Source organism: Triticum aestivum, chromosome 1D, assembly GCF_018294505.1.
Source record: "Triticum aestivum cultivar Chinese Spring chromosome 1D, IWGSC CS RefSeq v2.1, whole genome shotgun sequence".
In the NCBI taxonomy this organism is placed as follows: domain Eukaryota; kingdom Viridiplantae; phylum Streptophyta; class Magnoliopsida; order Poales; family Poaceae; genus Triticum; species Triticum aestivum.
Window position 1 is genome coordinate 38,753,398 of NC_057796.1, and position 27,392 is coordinate 38,780,789.

A 27,392-nucleotide genomic window follows, 5' to 3' on the forward strand; every position below is an offset into this window, starting at 1 on the left:
GTAACATGAATTCATGTTTATCTTCACAATGTTGATTTGGTCTTGTTCTGATATATACATATGTTAGTCCTCTACAGCATTCACTTATAGCTATGTCTTCTCGTTTGAATCTTTTGGACTAAGTGAATGTGATCGGACCCTAACCTCTCTATGCTTCCTACCTCAAACTCTATCTATCCAAATCATATGCATTCTATTGAAACCGTTGTCGGTGTCAAAACCGGCGGATCTCGGGTAGGGGATCCCGAACTGTGCGTCTAGGATCGATGGTAATAGGAGACGGGGGACACGATGTTTACCCAGGTTCGGGCCCTCTCTATGGAGGTAATACCCTACTTCCTGCTTGATTGATCTTGATGATATGAGTATTACAAGAGTTGATCTACCATGAGATCTTAGAGGCTAAACCCTAGAAGCTAGCCTATGATTATGATTGTTGTATATGATCTATCGACTAGCCTGGCCTCAGTTTATATAATGCACCAGAGGCCTAGGATAACAAGAGTCCTAGCCGAATACGGCGGTGGGGAGGAGTCCTTGTCTTGATCACCAAGTCTTGTGGAATCTTCCTTGTATGCGGCAGCTGTCCGAACTGGCCCATGAGTATACGGCCATGGGGGTCCTCGGCCCAATCCAACTGATCGGGAGACGACGTGATGAGTACCCCCTAGTCCAGGACACCGTCAGTAGCCCCCTAAATCGGTCTTCAAGTTGGGGACGCTCCTCGATTCTTCCAAACTGTTCTTCATCTTTGGTTGTCGGTCTTGAAAACTGGTTCAACAAATCTTCCCATCATCTGTCTTGAGGATTGCCGAGCTAAATCTAACGAGTTTATACGTCGGGTATCCGTGGAGCCCTTTAAGTCTTCGGCCTTTATCAATGCCTTGTTATTTTTATGCCACGCCTCGGGTTTGAAGTTGTTCCTGTGCGGCGGTGTCCTCTTGCATCTGAGCCCCAACGCCGGACTGCATTCAAGGTATCCTTTGCAGCCAAGCACCAACGCCGGACTGTGTCCAAGCTCCAACGCCGGACTGTATCCGAGCTCCAATGCCGGACTAAATCCGAGGTGTCATAGATGACCTTGGTTCAAAAAAATTTGAAGGAGTTTAGCCGAGCTTAATGCCGGAAATGCCCTCTGTGGAGCCAGCCACTGGCGCCCGAGCTTTATGCCGGACTGCTTCCGAGGTGGTGCACCACCCGACAGCGGGCTGATTTTTTGTGAATATTTTTTATTAGTGCAATTTATACGCACCCGAGATATATAGCGAGTATATGTATATCCAGTAGCCCTCAAGGTGTGTGTCAGTCTAAAAGCCGAGATGCACCTGAAGGAAAACATAAAACTGCTGATCCTAGTAGCCCCTGAGACTCAGGTCGATTTGCGAAATCGGCCTGAGGATCAACTCCTAGCTCGGCAGCATACGTAGGAATAGAAACGCAGTGTAATATATAATAAAGATCAGCGGACGGGCCCCTGAGAGAGGGTCGTGAGAAGTCGTCGTGATATTAGCTTGATGCCAGATAGGTCCAGATGGTACTTATTGTTGGCCTAAGACGCGCTTTCCCATAGTTCGATCAAGCCGAACACATGAGCCCTTTGGATTTTCTGCATTGAATAGGCAATGCAGTAGCCCCCGAGACACTGGTCGGGTGGCAACACCAGATCAGGGGATCGATGTGCCCCTTTAATATTTAAAAATAATGAGCATGAAGCCCAGTAGCCCCCGAACCTTAATGTGGGCATGGGTGGCCGAATTAAGGATCGATATCCAGAGTAAAATCATAGATTATGTGTAATGATTCTATGTAGCCAAGTACTTTACATCATTATTTTGACTCCATTGCGACCGTTTATCATTTGAAAGTGGCCCATCGTCGGCTTCTACCCCTTGGTAGATACTACGCAGGGTGTTTCCGCACTAGCAAAACAACCCTTAGCCGACGTCTCGGTGCCCGGAGGCGGTTGTGTTAGCAGAAACGAGGCAATCAGATATGCGGGCTTTATAACTTTCACTTAGTCATAGGAGCTTAAAGTTGGAAGGCCAGTTACTAGCCTCCGGTTACTGTTCGGCGATAGTCGAGGTCAATCCGTAAACACTTCGGCCAATATTATGAACGGCCCGTCATTTCACACAATCATTGGATCACTGTCCAGTTTACGCTTATTGAGACAGTCAGTTTTCGGCTTTCTCCACTGAGGCGCTTAACCATGCTAGCTGGAAGCACAATCGGAGTGGTTCTCCCGTTGCGCACCTAGCCGAACAAAGCGGAACGTAGGAGGCAAGCACAGGAGCCGGGCAACCCAACTATTGACCAAAGACGCAATTTGAAACCGATGCATATATAGCAATATCCGAGAATGTTTTTGCCGAATGCCTAAAGGTGTCCGGCGCCGCATTATGAGAGTAATGCTGGAAACACACAAATAGTTTAAAAGTGCCATAGGCTTGGAAAACCAAAAACTTCAGTAAAAACTGGACGCCCGAACTAGATCAAGTGTTCGGTGCCAAATCGAAAATTGGTCTTAGAAAAAAGGTGCTTCGGTCGTGCTTTATCATGACACATCTTATCTCAAGACCTCAAGCGGGTCAGCCTACGGCTTCAACCTCCTATCCCGAAGGCGGAGTACTTCTCGTTAGGCCAGCTTAGCAAACTAAACTCTAGCGGCTTTGAGAGAGAAATTAGGCTCCCCGGCTAGTGACCACACACTCGTGTCGAAAAAAAGGAGTGAATAATAAAAAAAAAACTTTGCAATGACTAAGAAGAAGAACACTTATTATAAAACGGCTCATATAAATTTAAGAGCCCCCAAGTGACTTGGCTAAAAGAATTTTATGTATAATGATTGTATGTACCAAAGTACTTATATCATATCTGTGTTCACCCGAACTTTATACGCGTCTTAACCGACCGTCGGCTTCTCCCTCTTCGGTCAACGGCCGAAAAGTGTTATGTACTCCACCTGTCGAGAATATCGACGGTGTTTCCGATAACCAGGCAATCAGGCCATAAGGCTGTAACAGACAAAGCGCGCTCAGGGAACTTATGCTATATTACTAATGAAGTGTAAGAAGCATCTTCGATGAAAATAGTACCCCCACCGATACCTTTCTTCGGTGCTCATTGTTACTATGAGACTTGTGCAATAGATTTTTTGTACTCATGAGTTTCGTTGTGTGCTGACCATAATTGAAAACAATAAGAGCGCTAGCTTTCAGCTTCACCAAGTCCAAGGTCCGGCTCGGATGACCCGATCCTGACAATCATAGAGGTGCTCCCTTTACTCCCTAGTCGAACAATCGGGAACGTAGGGGTAAACACAGGAGCGAGGCAACCCAGCTTGCAAATCGCTTAAGTCAATATGGTGCATATTGTGGCGTAATACACGAACAAGGAACGAAGCCGTAGAAGTATAATCATATGCAAGAGGAAAAGCTTCATAAAGGAAGCCCCCAAGTAAACGGGGTATTTGAATTTGTGTGCCACAAACAAAGTTTCGACAAGGAAGTTTTTCACAAGCCACTTTTTGCCAAAAAGGTATAATGCTTGGTCGAATCGAACAAAATTTAAAACTGGAGTTTTTGAGCATCAAAGCGACTTAGCTGGTTAATGTGTTCGGCATTGATGACGCGGTCCGAGCTTGGTGCGGGACAAGGTCTCAGCCCCCAAGCCCGATGTGGCCGAGCGAAGAACTCGACACCCCGAAGAGGTGACATGGAGCGACCAATGCAGGCTGCCGAAGTCCCCGGCGTGGGTTAATGAGGTGTTGACGAAGCCCCCCGTCCAGCTATGGTATGTCAGTACACAGAGGTGACAACACTGCCCGACCCAAATCACTTACCTGTGCACAAAAAATAGTGCAAACCGGAGATAATAATAATAATGATAAATTAAAAAAATGTTGCATAATAAATAATTTATGCAAAGTGAGTAATAAAAGGAATATGGCCTGGCGCCGAAGTCAATGTCGATATGAGGTGTCAGCGTGATGCGGTAAAGGTGTGGCAAAGCCTGAATTCACAGGTCAGTCCGAGTTCCGGATGCGGCGTTCGCCGGACTATGTACGAAAACTGACCGAACCACCACGCGACCGTCGTTAATGCGCCCATCATTTGGTAGACCTGTGTACCGATGATGGACAAACCAGAGTAATAATTCCTTGGGAAAAATAAACCCAAACAAGTAAAAAATACTAGGATTAATGGCACCTGGTTTATTTGTTGTAGCAATCCAAAGAAAAGTGACTCCCAAAATTGGGACTCGATCTGCATTCTCATTGCCTGATGGGCGGTGAAGCGATGGCATGGCGATGCTGGTAAAGGTTGGCTCGCCGAGGCAAAGCCCCCGGTCCAGCGAACGTGACGAAGCTGGTTGACTGGTGACGCCGAAGTCTCCGAAGTAGGCTGATGAAGAGATGGCGAAGCCCCCAGTCCAGCCGAGGTGTTGAAGCCTCGATGTCAGCCGATGAGTCGAAGTAGGTCGGCGTGATGGACATCGTCTTGAAAAAGCAACAGTGCGGCTCTGCCGATGCAGGTTGTGACTCGTGACGTGGTCAATGCCGGCTTGATGAAGTGACCGTGCGGCGATGCCGGCGTGCCCGCTCCGTGTAATCCATGGGGCAGCGATGTTGGTGATGATTTATACTTCGCGACGCCGGACTCCTGTTCGGCTCGCCGAAATGATGATCCGAAAAAGTTGAGCTCGGCTCAACAAAGTGACGACATGTGTAGTGTAGGTCGGTAGCCGTGGAGCCATATTGCCGGACTAGTTTGACACCAGCATGATGGTGAAGATCATGTTCAAAAGATTTTAAATTTAGTGGGATGTGTTCAGGAACAAAACACAATACCCCACACAAAACTTCCTTCAAAAAGGATGTCCGAAATCCCGTTCATAAAAAGACGAACTCGGGTCGGATTCGTTTTCGTGCAGAAAATAGATCCGAAAAGTGATGCACTAATCGGAAGGTTCCCGGAGTTTCGACGGTCGGATCGAGCTGAAATTTTGAGGGGTGGTAGATATAGGAATTCTACAGCCGATCAACGGTTGCATCTTCCAAAGGACGTCCGAGCTAGAAGCTGGACATCATGCCCTAAACTCGTCCAGATTCCCGTCCAGATTTGACAGGGCTCCGGTATATCGCGGATTGCCAGAGATTCCTCCATCGGAACTCGACGAAATTTTCCAGGGTTGTTGTAGACTCAATTCCGCACAATTCCACCGAAGCAATCGTTAAAACGACACTTGAGGAGGCGGTGGCGGCGGATACAACTTCGCTGTCTAGAAAAACATCACGGTCGCCCGAGGGCAATGTTGACGTTGAGCCCGCGGGCTCCCTGCACGATTCCTCCATGACCTTGATAGAGATCGGAGTTGATGTTGATGAAGGACCTCATCCGAACATGACGATCGGAGGTAGGGTGCAGTCCTCGGTCCAGCCAAGGTGACCAGCCGAGCCGGTGACAAAGAAGCCGACATCGCAGTTGATCTGCAGTCGAGCCATTGATCCTTTTGCCGATCACACAGCGGAACTCTCAATGAAAGCACCAATGTCGGTGTCAAAACCGGCGGATCTCGGGTAGGGGGTCCCAAACTGTGCGTCTAGGATCGATGGTAACAGGAGAGGGGACGCGATGTTTACCCAGGTTCGGGCCCTCTCTATGGAGGTAATACCCTACTTCCTGCTTGATTGATCTTGATGATATGAGTATTACAAGAGTTGATCTAACACGAGATCATAGAGGCTAAACCCTAGAAGCTAGCCTACTATTACGATTGTTGTATATGATCTATCGACTAGCCTGGCCTCGGTTTATATAATGCACCAGAGGCCTAGGATAACAAGAGTCCTAGCCGAATACGCCGGTGGGGAGGAGTCCTTGTCTTGATCACCAAGTCTTGTCGAATCTTCCTTGTATGCGGCAGCTTCCGAACTGGCCCATGAGTATACAGCCATGGGGGTCCTCAGCCCAATCCAACTGATCGGGAGACGACGTGATGAGTACCCCCTAGTCCAGGACACCGTCAACCGTCGAATGTCTTCTCTGCGTCCTTGTTAGCAGAAGATACAGAGACAAACATTAAATCTGTTTTAAATGCTCAATCCTTATTGTCTGAAACCCGGAGAAGCCGGAACGACCACCCGACAGTCCAGGCGTGCGTGGGAACATGGAACAACTTCCGATGTGTTGCATGTTGGCCACGTGTCCCTCAGATGTGAACCGCCAGGGGCAAATGCGTAATTGCGATGTGCCGTCCCTCTCCCTATAAATGCACATCACATCACGACCAAAACACTTCTTCCACCTCTCCACCTCGACAAACCCTAGCGCCACCGCTAGCTCTCGACGACGCCGGTGACGAAGCGCTTAGCTGTCGCAACCTCACCGACGCCGTCTTCATGCCGGCCGCGGACATCGTCTTCTCCACCACCGCCGTAGGTGTCCTCTGTCGCCAAGTTAGGGCACAGAAGATCGAACTGCTCAGCCTCATCTTCTACTCCGTCTAGCAGTTCATCGTGTGGTAAACTAAAACTCTCTTTTTACTGTCTTTTTTATCCGATAGATTCATCCTTCCTACCAAAAGTGGTTTCTGTCTCCACAAATTTGGATCTATCCTGTTTTGCATCACATATGATGCCTAGTATATTCACTTATGCTTCACACGTAGTTAGATTCCTCACTTGTACCTATTCTTAGATTCATACAAATCTGGAACCAACTCTCAACATATAAGTGAATGTCTTCGCGCTATGAGGTGAAAGTCTTCTAAACTAATTTTTCTTCAAAATCTTCTGAGAATGCATATGACCTCTTCCCCTTCCCTTGCATCTCTAATGCTGTCACAGGTACATGTCCATGGGAGAATCCCTTCGTACCCATAGTCTGCACTCATTTGCAGAATTCTTAAAACATCATATCAACTCTCCCGAAGCCAGTTCTTGTCTGACCAGCAGACGGAAGACTTTGACAGCTTTGAAGCCATTCAGTCTGAACTACATGGCCACAGAAAAATCAGGAAGGAAGGGAGGCAGACAGCGCCGCGGGGGCACATCAATGGATCTGCCCGAAGATCTCTATGAGCTATACAAAACTGATCCTGAGGAGAGCTATGGCCAACGCAAAACTCGAATCCAATGGATTCGAATATATTGGGCAGAACAATGGTTCAAGTACAAGTTCATGACCCAGCAATATGCTGAAAAGAATGCCATCAAGCGACCCTGGGGAGACATCTTGTACAAAAATCTTCCACCCAGGTCCAGAGCTGAAGCCATTGATCAAGGCTTCTACCCTTGCATGGTCCATGGACCACAGCCTGCAGATGCCGACCCATCTTCGTTGCTCTGATGTCATGACGACAATCTGTTCAAGCGCAACTTTCAGTTTGCCAAGAACTCGGCCAAGGAGAACAAGAAGTCGCGGGGAATAGACTTCAACCCAGGTCGCTCTGCTCCTCGTGCCGATGGCACACGCGAAGCTGAACCCAATCTTGTTGGGCCTTTCTACAACCTAGAGGGTCTCATCACTCACATCATGGCTCAAGGGGCAGCCGTGGATCACTCTGCAGATGAGGCTGATTCTGACGAAGCGCCTACACCACCGAAGCCTAAGAAGCGGAAGAAACCCAAGGCTTCGAAGCCCTCAGCTGCACCAAGAGCTTCGCAAGCGAAGCCTCTGGCTACTGCTCCTCCTGCACCAAGCGTGCACTCTGAAGATCTCTCTCGCATCTCCAAGTCTAAGAAGAATAAGAAGACCGTACAGCCTACTGGTCAAGCACTGACCCCTGCTGCCGTTCTGAGGAATGAGAACGACGCCATTGATCTGTCTAGTGACGAAAATCTTGGTGATGATGCTCTTGAGCTGCTAATAAAGAGCAAGCAAGAGGCGGAAATCTTCAATGATCTTCCCCTCTTCGATGTGGACATTCTGAACAAATTCATTGACGAGTGGTTTGACAGCCCAAACCTCAGTTTTGATGATCTCCAACTCCCCATTGGCCTCAGCGTCTCCTTCCATGGAGCCATTGCTCCTGAGCTGGCTCTAGCTCAGAAAATTGTTGAACTGAAGCACAAGATTGACTATGAAAAGGCTCAGTTCAAGAAGCATATGGCCAAGCTTAGTGTGACAGACGTCCAAAACTTCAAGACCATGATGCATGAGCTCAAGGAGGCATTTCACAAGAAGCGTGACGAAGCTAAAGGCTCTCGAGAGCGCATGAAGCTCCTGGATGCCAAATGTGTTCAAGCCTACAATGAAGCTGAGAAGAGTAAGGCATTCGGTGTCCAGGCGGGAAGAACCTCGCATTGTCTTCCCCGCCAGTATGATAGGCGTGAAGCCTAAGGTCCCCACAGTGGCTTCGGAGCTCAAGAAAACGAGGGCAGCTGAAGCCGAAGCCAGAAAGCGTAAGACCAAGAACACCACTGACGAGGCTCCACCTGCCAAGAAGCGAAAAACCAAGAAGGATTGGGCTGCTCCCACAGAGCCCCTTGTCGTCGAGCCAATTTCTGTTGCTCGTCCCGCATCTGCACATCAAGAGCGTCGTATGATAGTTCCTGAGCCTGCTTCCACAGAGGCTCCTGAAGCTGAAGACATTTCAACTGCTGACCCCACCGCAGCTGAAGACATTGGTCAACATGACAATGTAGAAGATGATGAAGTCCTTCCTCAGATCGAGCAAAATGTGGTATCATCGCCTGTTCTCACTAAGAGCGAACTCATCAGCATTGGTCGTCCCTTGACGCCAATCGCTCAGGATGATTCATGGGCTGATCACCCTCAAGACTCCCCCCTTCAAGCAGAAACACCAACTACTCCCCCAACTCAAGTAACTGCTCCGGGGCTTGAAGAGGATGACTTTGAGGCCCCACCAACTCCATCTCCACATGCGTCGCCAGCGTTCCGCAGGCTTCGTAAAGGACCAAGGCCACAAGTCACTCTGTCGAGTGTTCCAGAAGGAGAAGAGCACCAATTAGTATCTCGCCAAGTATTTTCTGAAGCCTCTCCAACTGTGAACAACTCCGAGTCTGAAGCCAACGCGGCTGAAGATATTCCGGCTGCATCAGCCGATGACCAAGAAAAACGAAGAGATGAAGAAGAACGTGTTGCTACACCCCCAACCAACCCTGAAGTTGTTCTCGAGGAGAACATGTCCGACCCTCCAGCTACTCGAGTGGAGGTTGATAACATTGAGGCGACCACCAACACCAACACAGAAGCCAATGACGTTGTCATGGCTGAAGCTAATATGCCGCCTGAAGTTAATGTGGTGCCCGAAGTGATTGCACCTGAAGCCAATGCTACACCTGACGCAAATCTGCAGCCTGAAGTCAATACCACTGCCAGTGCCACTGCTCCTGTACCGCCTCCACGGCCACACACCATCGAGCAAGCATATGATCATGGTCAGCTGGTCACTATTAGATGGCCCATTCTGGTTCCTCCACCTGCTGCTGGTCCACAATTTGACTATCATATCGAGCACAGGCTCAGGTCCAGAAGCCTAAACCAAGGTTGCCAAGGTTTCCATGTACAACAACTTCACCAGGGTCATTCAATGCAAATGCCTTCATTGCGCACAACACTTTCTTTAATAGTGCCAAGAACCCCTATTCCAAGCCAACGATTTCATCAAATCGGTTCTCGAGCTATCAGCAGCGCAACTACTATTCCTGTGTTCTCTATGACCAAGGGTGTATCTTTCCACATATGCGTCTAGACACTGAAGCCATTGCTGGACTGCCCTGCCTTGAACAAGCCCTTGACTGCTTCCGTGATGCTGGTCTGCTGAACTTTGTGACTGATAAGGAGCATTGGAATGAAGAGCTTCTGCTACAATTTTATGCTACGTACCCTCCACATTCGCGGCTACGACAGGGATCCGAACACTTGGGTCCTTGAGTGGATGACAGGCAATGTCCATCATGAAGCCAAAGCTCTTGATATCATTGAGCTAACTGGCCTGCCCACTCCAGGTGAACTCTTCGAGCCTAGTTGTCAGCTTCACCGCAATGCATTGGAGAGCATCTTTCAGAAGCCAAAGCCCAACATGAGCCAAATGCTAAGCATGATGAAGCCTCTGCCACGCGGGGCTCAATACCCAAGAGAGTTCTTTCTTGAAGACCTAGAGTATCTGCCCTGCACTATTTATCATATCATTAGGCGAACTCTCTGGCCTGTCAAAGGACATTCTTCTGCAGCAAAGCTTGAAGGAGCGATGAAGACATTGGTCTTTTATATCTTCAATGGCATCAGCCTCAATGCTCAAGACTTCTTTATCAGGCAATTGGCTGCATCAGGCTCTGATCTCTTTGGTCTGAAGTTCTACACTCCATGGGTTATGCGCCTTATCATGCTTCACTCTACCGTCAACTATCAACCTTCTACACGCAACCATCTGATATTTTTGCCAGAGGTTGATATGCCAGTTGAAGCCATATACCCGGAGCCTGCCAAGGAGCCTGTTTGTCTTCACAATGCTGATCACCAAAGCTTCAAACAGCCCATTGAAGGAGTTCAGGCCGTCACTCGTGTTTATCCTTTGGCTGGCAATACACGCTTCCCTCACCGTGCCCATACTGAAGCCACTGAAAGCAATATTCCTCAAAGGCCTCGGAAACGATCTCATTTTCTCAATGACCGAGAGCTTCTCGTTGCCCTGCATCAGAAACAGGATAAGCATCACTACTGGCTGAAGCGGCAGATGCAAAGCCTCTTGGTGGACATAAATCGCATTCGCAATCTTGCCACCAAGAATGCATTTGTCACTCATGAAACCTGTCGTAGGTCATGGAAGAGTTTGACATTGCTGAGTGCTGAAGCAGATCTTCAAGACGATGGCTTCACTGAAAGATTCAAGTTTGACTCCAGTCCTCCAAGGAATGTTGTCTTGCGTCGGACTCCCTCTCTTGAAGACTCTGACTATTCCTCCTTAGCTGCAACGATGAATGCCAGAGTCAGAGAGGATCAAGATGATGCTACCTCACCACCTCCAACTTCAGCGCGTATCGACACTGCACCAAGTTCTTCTGCACCGCCAAACCCCGACGCGGACCATGCAACTTCACCTACTCCATCTGGGAACAAGTAGAGGCTCTATGTCTTCAAACCTTTTTGCTCCTTACTGACAAAAGGGGGAGAAGCATATGAGTTGATAGTCTTCAAGTGGGTCCATATGGGCAGTTGCTTTATATTTTGCCTAGTGTTTACAACTCTCGCTTTTGATACATTTGGTTCTTTGAGTTGTAACACTTAAACTTGATGGCCGTCTGCTACTTGTTTGCTATTCTGTGATGCGATGATAAATTCCGCATGTGCAATGATAAATCCCGCATGAAGTCATATTGCAGACGTCCATTTTTCATTTTGCATCATTATCTTCGTTACATCATATCATGCATGATGAATTGTCTTCATAAGTTGAAAAGGATCTCCACAAGTACAACCTGCCATGTGCATTTGCATTCCAAAAGCAAATTACTTATATGCACATCTTCAGGGGGGAGCCTGTTGCTACTTATGAAGACAATACCTTTAACCTCTACAATTTGACATACTTTTATCCCCGTTGAAAACATCAACCAGTTTGTCATCAATCACCAAAAATGGGGAGATTGTAAGTGCATCTAGTGCCACCCCAAGTTGGTTTTGGAGTATTGACGACAAACCTGGTTGAGGGACTAATGTGTTCGTGAGAATTGCAGGATAACACAGGTAGTAGGCCCTCATTGATTCGGTTTACCTACCGGAGATGACCCCTAAAAATGTATGAAGACATTGAATACAATGGTGGTATGTGAAGATATTCACATTGAAGACTATGACAAGAGAAGACATCACGTGAAGACTATGGAGCGCGAAGACTTAGTTGTTTCGTTGTTTCCTTTTCTCCTTTGTTGAGTCATAGGAACCACCGTATTGTTAAGTGGGGTCCCAGTGAACAAAGTTAGAGTGACTGAAGTGATGCTCAACCAAAATCCTATGTCTTCGAGCGAAGACAATGAGAGCAAATCTTATCCAGAGCTGGATGAGTCAGCTTTACTTGTAGCCCAAGTCAAGCTGTCGCGTGTGTTTGAAATCCAACCGTTGGAACACGTGTCAGTTCCTTAGTGACCCAGGGTCATTTCAGACAAATTAGGTCGGGTTGCCTAGTGGCTATAAATAGCCCACCCCCTACACCATAAATTGGTGGCTGCTCAGAGTTAGTGCATGGCTTTTGTCGTTTGAGAGCAACCCACCTCCAAAGCTTTTCAGAGAGAGAAATCCTTGTGAGGACAAAGCCCAAACACCCAGAGCCAAAGAGTGTTAGGCATCACTGAAGTCTTTCTGTCTGCGTGACCTGAAGACTTGTTACACTTGAGGACTGTGAATCCTCCAGCCGGTTAGGGGTCGCGTTCTGAGCATCCAAGAGTCATTTTGGATCACCGGTGAACGAAGTCTGTGAAGCTTTGGAAGTCTACCTTGAAGACTTACCCGAGTGATTGGGCGAGGACTGGGTGTCCTTTGCTCAAGGGGAATAAGGTGAAGTCACGGTCTTCTGAGTTAAATCTCAGCCTCCCTAACCACATGTACAGTTGTCACAGCAACTGGAACTGGTCCAACAAATCCTTGTCCTCACGAAGCGACTGGTTCTATCTTCTCCCTCTCTTTACTTTTAGTTTGTCTTCGTGAAGTCATTGCCTGCCAGTGTTACCTGTTTGACTTCACTGTGTGACTTCTATTGTTGTTTGGCTTCATACTATCTTCCACCCTGATCTTCACTACCTAGCTGCTATTAGTCTTCGTGCTTTCACTTCATTGTATACTTGACTATGGCTTGCTTAGTGTAGTCTACCTTCCGCTGCATATCAATAGGTTCATTTCTATTGTTTGTCTTCGAAACTCTCATGTTTTGATGACTTTGATAAAAATCGCCTATTCACCCCCCCTCTAGTCGATAACTAGCACTTTCAATATCCAAGAACTCCATGAACACCTTGTTCATCATACTCATGAAATAGGCAGGGGCGTTAGTTAGTCCAAAAGACATAACTGTATACTCATACAGCCCGTACCTTGTGGTGAAAGCTGTTTTAGGTATATCCTTTTCCCTAATCTTCAGTTGGTGATATCCTGGTCGCAGATCGATCTTTGAAAACACTTTAGCTCCTGTCAACTGGTCAAATAAATCATTGATCATCGGCAGTGGGTACTTGTTCTTGATCGTCACGTCATTCAACGCACGATAATCAACAACCATCCTTAAGGATCCATCCTTCTTCTCAACCAAAAGCATTGGGGCTCCCCACGGTGATGAACTTCGTCGGATGTAACCTTTCTCCAATAACTCCTTAATCTGCTTCTTGATCTCTTCTAGATCATTTGCGGGCATCCGGTGTGGTCTCTTTGATATTGGCCCGGTGCCTCGCAATAGCTCTATCAAAAACTCAATGTCTCGATCTGGCGGCATGCCTGGTAACTCCTCCAGAAATATATCCGGGTAATCCTTCACTACAGGCACTTCCTCCTGAACAACTCCCATGAGAGAATTTACTTGAGTCCTCCTTGGTGCATGCCTGGATACATACTTGATCCTTTTTCCCTCCAGGGTAGTGAGCAAAATTGACTTATTGGCGCAATCGATGTTTCCTCCATACATCGATAGCCAATCCATTCCTAGTATCACATCCAAACCTCGTGACTCCAAAATTATCAGGTCTGAGGGGAAAACATGGCTTCCAAAGGTCAATGTCATCTGAAAACATCCTTGTCCTGCCATATATTCTGCTCCTAGCGAACTTACTAACATGGATGTCCTAAGTACCTTAGTGGGCAACTTATACTTATCCACGAATCCCCTTGATATGTATGAATACGATGCACCAGTATCGAAAAGAACAATTGCAGTAAAAGACTTAACCAAAAGCATACCAATAACTACTTCAGGCTGATCTTCAACCTCCTCCACGTTCACGTGGTTCACTTGTCCCCTGTTGAAAGGGTTGGGCTTCTTCCCGACTTTTCCATTGCCATTGCCGTTCTTCAATTCCGGACAATTGTTGGCGTAATGTCCAGTCTTCCCGCACTTGTAACATGTAATGTGACTTCACTAGTGCAGAACAGGCCTTTATCACCGGTTCGTAAGGGCCTTTAGTGCCGGTTGTGCAATTGGCACTATGGAGTGGAGACTAAAGGCCCCCCCTTTAGTACCGGTTCGGCACGAACCGGCGCTAAAGTGCCACCACGTGGTACGAGCCAGGCCCGGGTGCTGGTAGACCATTAGTACCGGTTGGTAGCACCAACCGGTACTAAATGTTTGGGGGGGGGTTGGTTTTAATTTTTATTTTTCCATTAATTTTGTGTTTTCCATTTAATTCTTTTTTGTTTGCTGGTATTTTACGATACTACATATTGTACATGTTATGCATATATATAAATAGATTTTCTCGTAGAACTAATCATATATATATAATCGAATGTCTCACAACCACCATTAATTATTCACACATACACATGTATATATATACAATTTCTCCTACATGTTGCCTTGGTGCCTTCGGAGCACGATGACAAGTGGTTCATGGGGGCGGTAGCGGGTAATAGTATTTTCCTTTGGGATCTATGACCTGGTCGAGCAAAAATCCCGCTATTTCCTCTTGAAGTGCTCGTATGCGCTCCTCTGATAGGAGCTTGTCCCGCACCTCTTTGAACTGTTAAGAAGGAGATCAATATGCATGTGTATTAGTTGTGTGACTAGATATCGACAATCATGTAAGATTTGTGAATAGTGTTCTGGCAAACGTACCCAGTCCTGTCTATCAGATCTGCTCCTTTCGGACGCCTTCATGCGAATGTTCTCGCAAACGCAGTATGCACACACTTCAGTCCCCGGCGCCTGCTTCAGGGCCTTTACGACAACAGAATTTAATCAGATAATAATTAATCAAGCATGTTAATTAATTAATTAATGGCATTGAAACAAGAATTAAAGAGATAGTAGCTAGCTAGCTAGTACTACTTAATTACTTACCTTGGGTCGATACCAACATAGCTTTTGTCGCCATTTTCCTGGAGTCACCTTGATGTACTTTGCCCAAGCCCTGCCCGCCGGCAAAGAAAATTAATAAAGGGGTTATTAAAAATAGTTCATATCAGGAAATGACGAACTAAATAGGCCGAGATATAGTTAATAATGATTGAAATAACCTGTCGACTATCCCCTTCACGATGCTGTAGTCACTATTTTTTTAAGTAGTGAGTCCAGTACTTCAACTTTTCCTTCGTCAACTTTAATGTCTAACAAGATCCAGTGGAAGCTACATGCGCATTCGTTTGCATGTATAAATTAAGCGGGCATGTGCATAACACTAATCAACTATAACCCTAAACCCTATACACTTATTAACATCTAGCTAGTAAGCAAAAACAGAATTTGTAGTACAAGACAGTGTGACTCACTCGAAGTTGTAAGGAAGTAGTATATCTTCATTGCTATTGAGGTGCTTCAAGAACTCTAGCATGCATTTCTCTACATCTTGTCTACACCATTCCAATTTCCATGTGTATTCATTAACGGTATTTGGGTACATGAACCCAATGCCATAGCGTCCAGCTTTTTTCATTTCATACATCTTCATCCTGCATAATACCACAGAAAAGAATATATAGTGAGGATATATAATTACAGGTAATTAATGATCAATCAATGAGCACTAGAGCTAGCTTGAGACTTAAATTACAGAAAGAAATCACTTACAGACAATAGCAACTGATGATAGATTTGTCGAGTGCATCTTGATTGAATAACTGAAATAGTTCTGAATACTCAATGGCCAGAGCTTTCTTATGGAAGTAATGATCTTTCTCGACTTGCACCATGAGGGACTCTCGATTGGAAATCTTGGTAATTTTCATGTACCAATCATGTAATTCATACATTCTCGTTGGGAGGTTCCTGACCTCCTCGGGCTCGACCAAAGGTTGCCCCCGGACATATTTCCGTTTTATTTCCTCCTCTCTAAGCGGAGGCATGGGCTCGATCTCGAGGAGTTGTCCAACAGTGATCTTGAGCATTTCAGCCTGCATTATATGCTCCTCGGTTATTACCACATCGCCCAGCTCGGGAACGTAAACGGTTTGTGCACAATAATATTGGGCGCGCGTACTCTCATGTGTTGTTGGCACAACAAGCGGGGGGGGGGGGTCGATTGCGCCGCCTGTTCTCCCAGCTGGGGAACGGTTTTCCCGCATTTTTTGACAGCTGCTTGTTGGCTCGAGCTCGAGCTTGCTTCTTTCTGTAGTCGTGCTCGATGTGCCTTCTTGATTTGGCGCTCATAGTCTGAGTCAACAGGCTTGGGAGCTGGTGGTCTAGCCATACGAATGAAGTGGTCAATCTTTTCCTCAGGCACTTTCTCCCTCGGCGGCGTTGCCGGTTTCGGTCGAAAATGAGCGTCCACTTCGGCCCGCCCTATTGCATCGTTTTGCTCCGCGGTCATGTCGTAAGGCCTCTGAGGAAGAGGAGCGAGGCTGCTCGGACCATATTTGTATCGCTTGTCTCCGCCTGTACTTTCTGTACTACCTCGACTCGTACCGCTACGCACCATAGCTGCGGCGTCTCTCTTCTGCGATTGCTTAGGCGGCAGAGACGGCTGACGTGGCTTAGTTGGAGCAGGAGGAGTGGCCTGACGCTGTGCCGGACTTGAAGCAGGAGGTGTGGCCTGACACGGTGTCGGACTTGAAGCAGGAGGTGTGGCCTGACGCTGTGCCGGACTTGAAGCAGGAGGTGTGGCCTGACACGGTGGCGGACTTGGAGGAGCGGGAGTCTGCTGACACGGTGGCGGACTTCGAGGAGAGTCGGCAGACGCGGTGTCGGTGGACTTCGAAAGATGATGCAATCCTTTTTCCATAGGATGAAACGATGTATGGCCTCTCCTAGTGCTTGCTCGTCGTCACCTCCAGGAATGTCAAGCTCTAGCCCCGAATATGGGCCCACCACCTCATCAACCAAGACACGAGCATAGCCCTCTGGAATCAGGGCGCAATGGAAGGTTGCTTTGGGGTAATTGTAAAAGCAACGGCGTTCGCCACTTTCATGGATATGTTCTTCATTTTGTAGTGTAGCTCAAAGTTAGTGTTCTCTATGATGTCATCCACAGGGTATGTATCCAGCAGTGCGTCGCCCGGGGCGGAACCAACGCTGCTTCTCGGCATGGATGGGACGGTGCTATCCAATGCTGGATGATTATCCGCTTGCTGCTGCCGCTGCTGAGACCCCCTTTCCTGGCTAAGTGAGTCGATCTGCTGCTGCTGCTGCTGCTGGAATTTGAGTGCCAAGTCCGCGTGCCTTGCTTCTAGGCCTTGAAGGCGTTCCGCGTCCTGCTTCCTCTGCTCCTCCTCCAGCTTCCTCTTCTTCTCCTCCTCCATCTTCTTTCTTGCACAGGTCCTGTAGTCGTCGTTCCATTCCGAAAAGCCCTCATACCAGGGAATAACGCCCTTGCCTCGTGTTCTTCCCGGGTGTTCAGGATTTCCCAGGGCGCGCGTAAGCTCGTCGTTCTCTCTTTTGGGCGTGAACACCCCCTTTCGAGCATCTTCTATTGCGTCAAGTAACTTTTGTTCTGCTCCGTTTAGACTTGCCTTCTTCGAAACCAGGCCTGTCTTCGGGTCCAACGCCCCCCCCATGCGCATAGAACCAAGTTCTGCACCTGGGGGGCCAGCTCCTAGTAACCGGAGTGACCCCTGCATCCTCCATCTCTTGCTCAGACTTATCCCACTTAGGCATTGCCACCGCGTAGCCACCTGGACCCAGCCTATGGAACTGCGTCTTTTTTGCGGCATTGGCCTTGTTTTTTCTCGACCGTTCCTTAGATAATTCTGATTCCTTGAATTTCACGAAAGCGGGCCAGTGTTCTCTTTGCTTCTCCAGTGTTCCCTTGAATTCTGGAGTCTTCCTTTCTGCAGCGAGGTAGTTGGCCCATACAGTTTTCTTGTGGGTGTTGAATGCAATTGCCATCTTCTTAAGAGCAGCGTCCTTGACTTTCTGCACATCTGCATCAGTGAAATAATCTGGTAGGGTGAAATGTTCCATCAGAGATTCCCAAAGCTTTTGTTTTGCTCTGTCGTCGACCCAAGTAACATCTGGGCGTTTAGTTTTTGGCTCTTTCCATTCTTGAATGGAGATCGGGAGTTGGTCCTTCACAAGAACTCCGCACTGACGAACGAACTTGCTCGCAATGTTCTTAGGCGTGAGGGGTTCGCCACTAGCTTTGATGGAATCGATGTTGTACTTTACACCCTCCTTCAACTTTTTGCTCGGGCCGCGCTTTGTCCTGCTGTCTGTAGAAGCAGATTTGCTCGATCCGGAGGGCTGAAAGAAGAAAGATCGATTCGTTAATATATCTTCAAATAAAAAACATGTGATGATCACTAGATGCCTGCTTATATAAATATACCTCGCCGGTAGTCTTTGTTATTTCAAGATCAACATTGTATTCGTCATCATAATCATTGTCTGCGTCATCATAATCATAATCATAGTTCATGACTTCATCAGCTCGGTCGTCGAGATCGAATATCTTATCATCACCCTCCCCGGTATTGTTCAGATATTGGGAGCCGTCATTTGCTTCATTCAGATCATCTGGCCTGCTAGGGCTGCGTATGATCTCGAACAGGGCCTCTTCTCCCTCTCTGCCGGTATTGTCCGCCATAGCTTTTATTTAACTAATACAGAAGAAATATAAAACAATTTAGTATTCAAATTACAATGCATGGATGCAATCAATAAGGAAAAACTGAATCATATAGTACATAATATGCATCGTCTCGAATAATATATAATCTCGAATACATCGTCTCGAATAATATATAATCTCGAATACATCGTCTCGAATAATATATAATCTCGAATACATCGTCTCAAATAATATATAATCTCGAATACATCACTGGCTAGGTAGCTAATAAAGATCGAATACTATAGAAGAATCTAGGCCACTCGCGGTTCCTGGGGCGCGGGCGGTGGACACCCAAAGACAAGGAACCATCACAGGATCATATCTCCGGTCATCTGCCGAAAGAACCTGCCAGGTATTGGAGAACCTGATGTCCATAGCAGCCATGTAGTGATGGACGTGCTCATCCTCCTCCCTGACACGACGACGCACCACCTCCGGCGGGGCCGGCTCCCTCTGCACCGAATGTGGCCCACGCGAACGCCACCAAAGGAGCTCAGGGTCGATGACGGGACCCGAGGCCGGGTTCCTCACCAAGCGTCGCGCCCCTCCAGGTAGCACCTCCCAGTGCCAGCCCGGCGGAGCCCAATCCCGGACATGGGTCCTCTGAAGCAGGACGTCGTCGCGAACGGGTCGACGGCGAGGATGCGGGCCGGGCATCGTCGACAACAAATACTATATGCCGCAAAAGTAAAGTAACATTTTTTAAATGATTGGATTGTGATTTCTTATATGCAAATTCTAAATTTTATAACTAAAATATAATAAACTAAAAAAACATTGACCATATCTAAAACTAACATTTCTAACATTTCTATAACTAAAATTGTATAACTAATTTTTCTTTAACATTTCTATATAACAAACATTTCTATAACATTAATACAGAAAAAACTAACATTTCTATATATAACTAACATTTCTATATAACTAACATTTCTATAACATTAATACAGAAAAAACTGAAATAACTAATAACTAATAACTAATAACAGAAAAACTAAAAAATAAAAACAGAAAAACTAAAAACTAAAAACAGAACAAAAATTGTGTATGGTGTGTGTGTGTATGTGTGTGTATGTGTTGTGTCTGCTGGCGATGGCGAGCCAAGGCGACGGCGCCGGCGGCGCGCGCGGCGGCTTTGATTGGAGGGAGAGCAGAGGAGGACAGAGGCTCACAGCGCGTGCGAGGTCGAGGCGACGGCGACGCGGGCCGGTGTGGGGATGGGGACGCGGGCCGGTGCGGGGATGGGCACGGGCAGGCGACGCGGACGGCGCGACGGGGACGGGGGCGGCGCGGAGTCGACGGGGACGGCGCGACGGCGGCGGCGGCGGCGCGGGACGGGGCGGCGACGATGAAGCAGAGAGAAGTGTGAGGAAACTGACGAAATTTTCGTAAGTGTTTCTTATATAGGTTGGTCCTTTAGTACCGGTTGGAGCCACCAATACTAAAGGTCGATTTTGGCCAGGCCAAGTGGCGGGAAGCGTCCACATTTAGTACCGGGTGGTGGCACCAACCGGTACTAAAGGCCCACCCTTTAGTACCGGTTGGTGCCACCACCCGGTACTAAAGGGTGTGCGCTGCTAGGCGAGGGGCGCAGAAGTTTAGTCCCACCTCGCTAGTTGAGGAGCGCCAGGACCAGTTTATAAGCCCCGACGCGGGCACTGCATTGAGCTCCTCTCAATAGCAGGCCTTCTGGGCCTACCTCTCCTACTCTGCTTGTGGCCCTACTGGCTTGCGGGCCTGCATCCTGGCCCAACTACAGGTTAGGTTTCTAGTCATATGCAGGCCGCTCTGGCCCAGTAGGTGGGCTTTTTTATTTTCTTATTTTTTTTGCTTTATTTATTTTTGGTTTATTTATTATTGAGTTGTTTTTTGCTGTATTTAGAGTTTCTTTGGGAATATTTTTGCTTTAGGTACAAAAACTTACAAACTTTCTGTTAGTGCCGGTAGTTTACAAATTTGAATAGTTTACATTTTGAATTATTTGAAATTTGTGTGAATCACTAGTTTGTGAATAACTTAACTTTGAAAATAGATTTTCAGTGATTCTTTTTTCTTATGTTTAATATTAGTGTGTTTTATCATTATATTCAATTTGGTAATGCTTAGGTTATTTAAAAAATGAAATCCCTTTGTAACGGATGAGTTTTCGTCCGAAACCCTGATACTTCGAAAGAGATTGTCCATTTTATACACGAAGTGCATCCAGTTTTTGCGGTAACCCTCTCTACTTTTTTGCACATGCTATGTGGGTGAAATTATGATACCATGCCAACTTTCAACCTTTTCTGAGTTCATTTGAAATGCTTTTCAATTTCAGGGTCATTTAGCTGAAAAAATCAGTAAATGCATGAAAGAATTTGTTTGCACATAAAATTTCTTCGCGTTTCAAATGCCAAAACACATAACTACCCTAACTATTACAGAGATTCCCTCCTGGGTGTGAAACACAGAAGAAATTGATGATAGTGAAGCCGATCACATCCCAGATCTTTGGGTGTGAAACTTTTTCTTCGCGTATGTCCCTTTGCGCCGTAGCCATGGAAAATCTTCATCATTTAACTGGATGCTCGGGTCAATATTCACTGTGAATGGAGCAATTTCATCAAACTTTTCATAATCTTCTGACATGTCTGTCTTGTCATCCACTCCCACGATGTTTCTCTTCCCAGAAAGAACTATGTGGCGCTTTGGCTCATCGTATGATGCATTCGCTTCCTTATCTTTTCTTTTTCTCGGCTTGGTAGACATATCCTTCACATAGAAAACCTGTGCCACATCATTAGCTAGGACGAATGGTTCGTCTGCATACGCAAGATTGTTGAGATCCACTGTTGTCATTCCATACTGCGGGTCTTCCGTTACCCCATATCGTGTCATATTGACCCATTTGCACCGAAACAAAGGGACCTTCAAATCACGTCCATAGTCAAGTTCCCATATCTCCTCTATGTAACCATAATATGTTTCCTTTCCCGTCTTGGTTGTTGCATCAAAGCGGACACCACTGTTTTGGTTGGTGCTCTTCTTATCTTGGGCGATCGTGTAAAATGTATTACCATTTATCTCGTACCCTTTGAAAGTCATTATATTCGAAGATGGTAACTGGGACAGCGAGTACAGGTCATCTTCAATAGAGGCGTCATGCATGGTACGTGTCTGCAACCAGCCGGCGAAACTCCTGGTTTGTTCACGTGTAATCCAGTCATCAGACCGCTCCGGGTGTTTGGAGCGTAGAAAATTCTTGTGTTCGTCCATATACGGAGCCACCAAGGCGGAATTCTGTATAACTGTGTAGTGTGCTTCAGTGAGAGAATGTCCGTCCATACATATTTTTTGATTCCCTCCTAGCGTGCCTTTTCCATCCAGTCTGCCCTTATGCCGCGATTCAGGAACACCAATCGGCTTAAGGTCAGGAATAAAGTCAATACAAAACTCAATGACCTCCTCATTTTCATGGCCCTTGGAGATGCTTCCTTCTGGCCTAGCACGGTTATGAACATATTTCTTTAAGACTCCCATGAACCTCTCAAAGGGGAACATATTGTGTAGAAATACAGGACCCAAAACGCTAATCTCTTCGCATAGGTGAACTAGGACGTGCGTCATGATGTTGAAGAAGGATGGTGGGAACACCAACTCGAAACTGACAAGACATTGCACCAAATCATTCTCTAACCTTGGTATGATTTCTGGATCGATTACCTTCTGAGAGATTGCATTGAGGAATGCACATAGCTTCACAATGGCTAATCGAACGTTATCCGGTAGAAGCCCCCTCAATGCAACCGGAAGCAGTTGCGTCATAATCACGTGGCAGTCATGAGACTTTAGGTTCTGGAACTTTTTCTCTGCCATGTTTATTATTCCCTTTATATTCGACGAGAAGCCAGACGGTACCTTAATACTGAGCAGGCATTCAAAGAAGATTTCCTTCTCTTCTTTGGTAAGAGCGTAGCTGGCATGACCCTGATGTATGCCGTCTTTTCCATGCATACGTTGCTGGTCCTCCCGTGCCTCAGGTGTATCTTTTGTCTTCCCATACACGCCCAAGAAGCCAAGCAGGGTCACGCAAAGATTCTTCGTCACGTGCATCACGTCGATTGCAGAGCGGACCTCTAGATCTTTCCAATAGGGCAGGTCCCAAAATATAGATTTCTTCTTCCACATGGGTGCGCGTCCGTCAGCGTCATTCGGAACAGGTTGTCCGCCAGGACCCTTTCCAAAGACTACCTTCAAATCCTTGACCATATCATGTACATCAGCACCAGTACGGTGGCGAGGCTTCGTCCGGTGATCCGCCTCACCTTTGAAATGCTTGCCTTTCTTTCTTACGGGATGCCTGCTCGGAAGAAATCGACGATGTCCCAGGTACACATTCTTCCTACAATTGTCCAAATATATACTGTCGGTATCATCCAAACAGTGCGTGCATGCGCGGTATCCCTTGTTTGTCTGTCCTGAAAGGTTACTGAGAGCAGGCCAATCATTGATGGTCACGAACAGCAAGGCCTTTAGGTCAAATTCTTCCCCCATGTGCTCATCCCACGCACGTACACCTGTTCCATTCCACAGCTGTAAGAGTTCTTCAACTAATGGCCTTAGGTACACATCAATGTCGTTGCCGGGTTGCTTAGGGCCTTGGATGAGCACTGGCATCATAATGAACTTCCGCTTCATGCACAACCAAGGAGGAAGGTTATACAAACATAGAGTCACAGGCCAGGTGCTATGGTTGCTGCTCTGCTCCCCAAAAGGATTAATGCCATCTGCGCTTAGACCAAACCATACGTTCCTTGCGTCATCTGCAAACTCCTTCCCGTACTTTCTCTCAATTTTTCTCCACTGCGACCCGTCAGCGGGTACTCTCAACTTTCCGTCTTTCTTACGGTCTTCTCTGTGCCATCGCATCGCCTTGGCATGCTCTTTGTTTTGGAACAAACGTTTCAACCGTGGTATTATAGGAGCATACCACATCACCTTGGCAGGAATCTTCTTCCTGGGGCGCTCGCCCTCGACATCACCAGGGTCATCGCGCCTGATCTTATAGCGCAATGCACCGCATACCGGGCAAGCGTTCAAATCCTCGTACTCACCGCGGTAGAGGATGCAGTCATTAGGGCATGCATGTATCTTCTGCACCTCTAACCCTAGAGGGCAGACAGCCTTCTTTGCTTCGTACGTACTCTCGGGCAATTCGTTGTCCTTTGGAAGCATATTCTTTATCATTACCAGCAACTTTCCAAATCCCTTGTCAGATACACCATTCTCTGCCTTCCATTGCAGCAATTCCAGTGTGGTGCCCAACTTTTTCTTGTCAGCTTCGCAATTCGGGTACAACAATTTCTTGTGATCCTCTAACATGCGCTGCAACTTCTTCTTCTCCAAATCACTTGCGCAGTTTCTCTTTGCATCGGCAATGGCCCGACCTAGATCATCAGCGGGCTCATCTGATGCCTCTTCTTCAGCTTCTTCCCGCATTGCCGGCTCAGCTTCTTCCCCCATTGTTGTATCATCGTATTCAGGGAACCCATGGCCAGGATAGTTGTCGTCGTCCTCTTCTTCTTCATTGTCTTCCATCATAACCCCTCTTTCTCCGTGCTTGGTCCAAACATTATAGTGGGGCATGAAACCGGACTTAAACAGGTGGACGTGAATGGTTCTTGACGTAGAGTAATTGTGATCATTCTTACAGACTAAACATGGACAAGGCATAAAACCATCCGCCCGCTTGTTTGCCTCAGCCGCAAGCAGAAAAGTTTGCACGCCATTAATGAACTCGGGAGAGCATCGGTCATCGTACATCCATTGTCGGCTCATCTTCATTACACAACACCGAATAGACCAAATTAATACAAGTTCATACATAAAGTTCATACAAGACTTAAATGCAACAAACAAATAACTCTCTAACTAAAGAATTTAAATGCAACAACAAATGCGATCAAGATCGCAACTAAGGTAACAATTGATCCAACAGCATAATGATACCAAGCCTCACTATCAATGGCATATTTTCTAATCTTTCTAATCTTCAAGCGCATTTTCTCCATCTTGATCTTGTGATCATCGACGACATCGGCAACATGCAACTCCAATTCCATCTTCTCCCCCTCAATTCTTTTCAATTTTTCTTTCAAATACTCGTTTTCTCTTTCAACTAAATTTAACCTCTCGACAATAGGGTCGGTTGGAATTTCCGGTTCACAAACCTCCTAGACAAAAATATCTATGTCAACTTGATGGGCATAATTTGTCATAAACACGAAATGCAACAACTAGTTTTAAAAGAGAATATACCACATCCGAATCATAACAAGGACGAGGGCCGACGGGGACGGATATCAAAACCATGGCACTATGTATAACAAACAACGTACGGGTAAGATAATTATACGAGTAACTATATATCCAAATCACACAAACATCAATTTGGTAATGTAAAACATTCATGAACAAGAGGCTCACCACAAGGTGGTGCCGGCGACCGAACGGTGCGGGCGATCGACTGTGGTTACGACGGACATTTAGAAGGCACTAAGTAAACCACACCTACATATGCAAACTAAGTGTTAGTTTTGACCACAAATTGCATATAAATAAAATACTAGCACATATATTTTCTACCAAATTACTAAACTCATAAATTAATCACTATACAAAGCATTGCAAGAGCTAATCTAGCAATGAGAGATGAAAGGACAAAGTTGCTAACCTTTGTGATCATTTGAATGGATGGGGGCCTTCAAATCTTGACAAATTTTGGGCAAAATGTGTGTTGAGCTCGAGAGGAAGAGGGGAAGAACAGAGAGGAGAGGGGAAAGGGGAAGAACAGAGCGAGCTCGGGTGGACGAAGGGTTTATGTAGGACGACCTTTAGCACTGGTTCGTGCCATGAACCGGTACTAAAGGTGCTGGAGGGGCCCCGGACTGACAACATCCTGCCACCACACACTTTAGTACCGGTCCGTGGCACGAACCGGTGCTAAAGGTCGGCCACGAACCGGTACTAATGAAAGCGGCTGGCTAGCCGTTGGAACTGGCACTAATGCACACATTAGTGCCGGCTCAAAAGCAAACCGGCACTAATGCACACATTAGTGCCGGCTCAAAAGCAAACCGGCACTAATGTGCTTGACATTTGACCCTTATTCTACTAGTGCTTTGATCCTTCTTGGCGGGTGTGGCTAGGTTAGAGTGGTTCTGATTGCTGCCTACTCCATTCCGGTTTCCATTCTTGGGGCCATTGTGATTATGAGAACTTCCTCCATTGTGGTTGTGGCCTCCATGATTATGGACAAGTCCTCCAGAGTTCGGGGTGAAACGAGGCTTCTGCTGAGCTCTCGAATTGTACTTTCCTTGTCCATACTTCCTCTTGCAGCTCTCAATCTACTGCTGCTTCCCTTCAATCATAAGAGCCGTGTCTACCAACTCCTGGTAGTTATTAAATGTTGCCACCATCAACTGCATACTCATCTCATCATTCAGCCCTTGCATAAACTTCTCCTGCTTCGCGGCATCTGTGGCCACATCATCAGCGGCATAGCGTGATAGCTTACTAAACTCATCCACGTACTGCCCCACAGTACGGTTCCCCTGGCGTAAGTTGCGAAACTCACGCTTCTTCATGCTCATAGCTCGAGTTGAGACATGGACTATGCGGAATGCTTGCTGAAACTGATCCCAAGTGACATTGGCTATGGGAAAAGTGGTTGTGTAATTCTCCCACCAAGAGGCTGCCGGTCCATCAAACTGGTGTGCGGCAAAACGCACCTTCTCTGCATCCGTGCAACCTACGGTGGTCAACTCCCTTCCAATCCTGCATAGCAAATCATCCGCAACTATTGGCTCGGTGCTACTAGAAAACACCGGCGGCTGTAACCTCAGAAAGCGGGCTAAGTTGTCAACTGGCGGAGGGTTGTTGTTGTTGTTGTTGTTGTTGTTGCCTTGGTTCTGGACTAATAATTGCATCAAGGCATTCTGCTGCTGGATCAACTGGGTGATCTCGGGTGGGAAGACAAATCCGGTGTCACGTCTCGGAGGCATCTGAGGGGTTTTAGAGGGAAGAGATTAGAATAGAATTGAGGTCTAGTGAGAAAACACTACCCATATGCACATGAGACAAACACAATCATATCACTCAATCAATCAAGCAAGGGCATACAAAACGGTCTAGAACTATCATTAAAGTGCTCGGACTACTACTATATACATGGGGGGAATACTACTAATCATATGGTGGTCTACTAGAAATTTTGATCGGTGGAAGACTCCATGATATCCGCTCCAGCTTCGTCTTCAAAGTCATCATCACTATCTTGGGGTCGGAGTTGGTGTCGTCGATGATGATGTAGTTCTCCGGGCAAGTGGAATCGTCATCTTCTCCTCCTGGCGTGGGGTCTCCCATGAATACTCCGATCTTCTTTACCAGGTCGTCGTTCTTCTCCAATAGTGTAGCAATTTCATCCTCGTATCCATCGCGTGTAGACATGAGTTCCTCTTCAAGCTCGGTGATCCTTGACATCGCCTTCTTCAAAACTATCATGTCTACGCACATCTGGTTCTCCGGGCGTCGAATGTGCTGGTTTAACTCCTAGATGAAAGCTGCAATGGACCTGTCCTTCCTGGTGCTGGCTATCTCCCATTGCTCATCTCGGCGTCCACATATCTGGTAGATAGTATCC

At 46.8% G+C, this 27,392-nt stretch overlaps 1 protein-coding gene across 1 annotated transcript in view; it reads right to left on the minus strand.

Moving 5' to 3' along the window:
* LOC123157489 (uncharacterized) overlaps positions 1-24,529 on the minus strand; it is a 37,648-nt gene extending 13,119 nt beyond the window's left edge. The window contains exons 1-3 of the mRNA XM_044575788.1: positions 22,826-24,529; positions 22,469-22,717; positions 21,218-22,216 (exon numbers count right to left, since the gene is read on the minus strand). Coding sequence (XP_044431723.1) covers positions 21,218-22,216; positions 22,469-22,717; positions 22,826-24,529 — 2,952 coding nt within the window. The remainder of the gene's footprint in view (positions 1-21,217; positions 22,217-22,468; positions 22,718-22,825) is intronic.
* Positions 24,530-27,392: the final 2,863 nt, after the last annotated feature.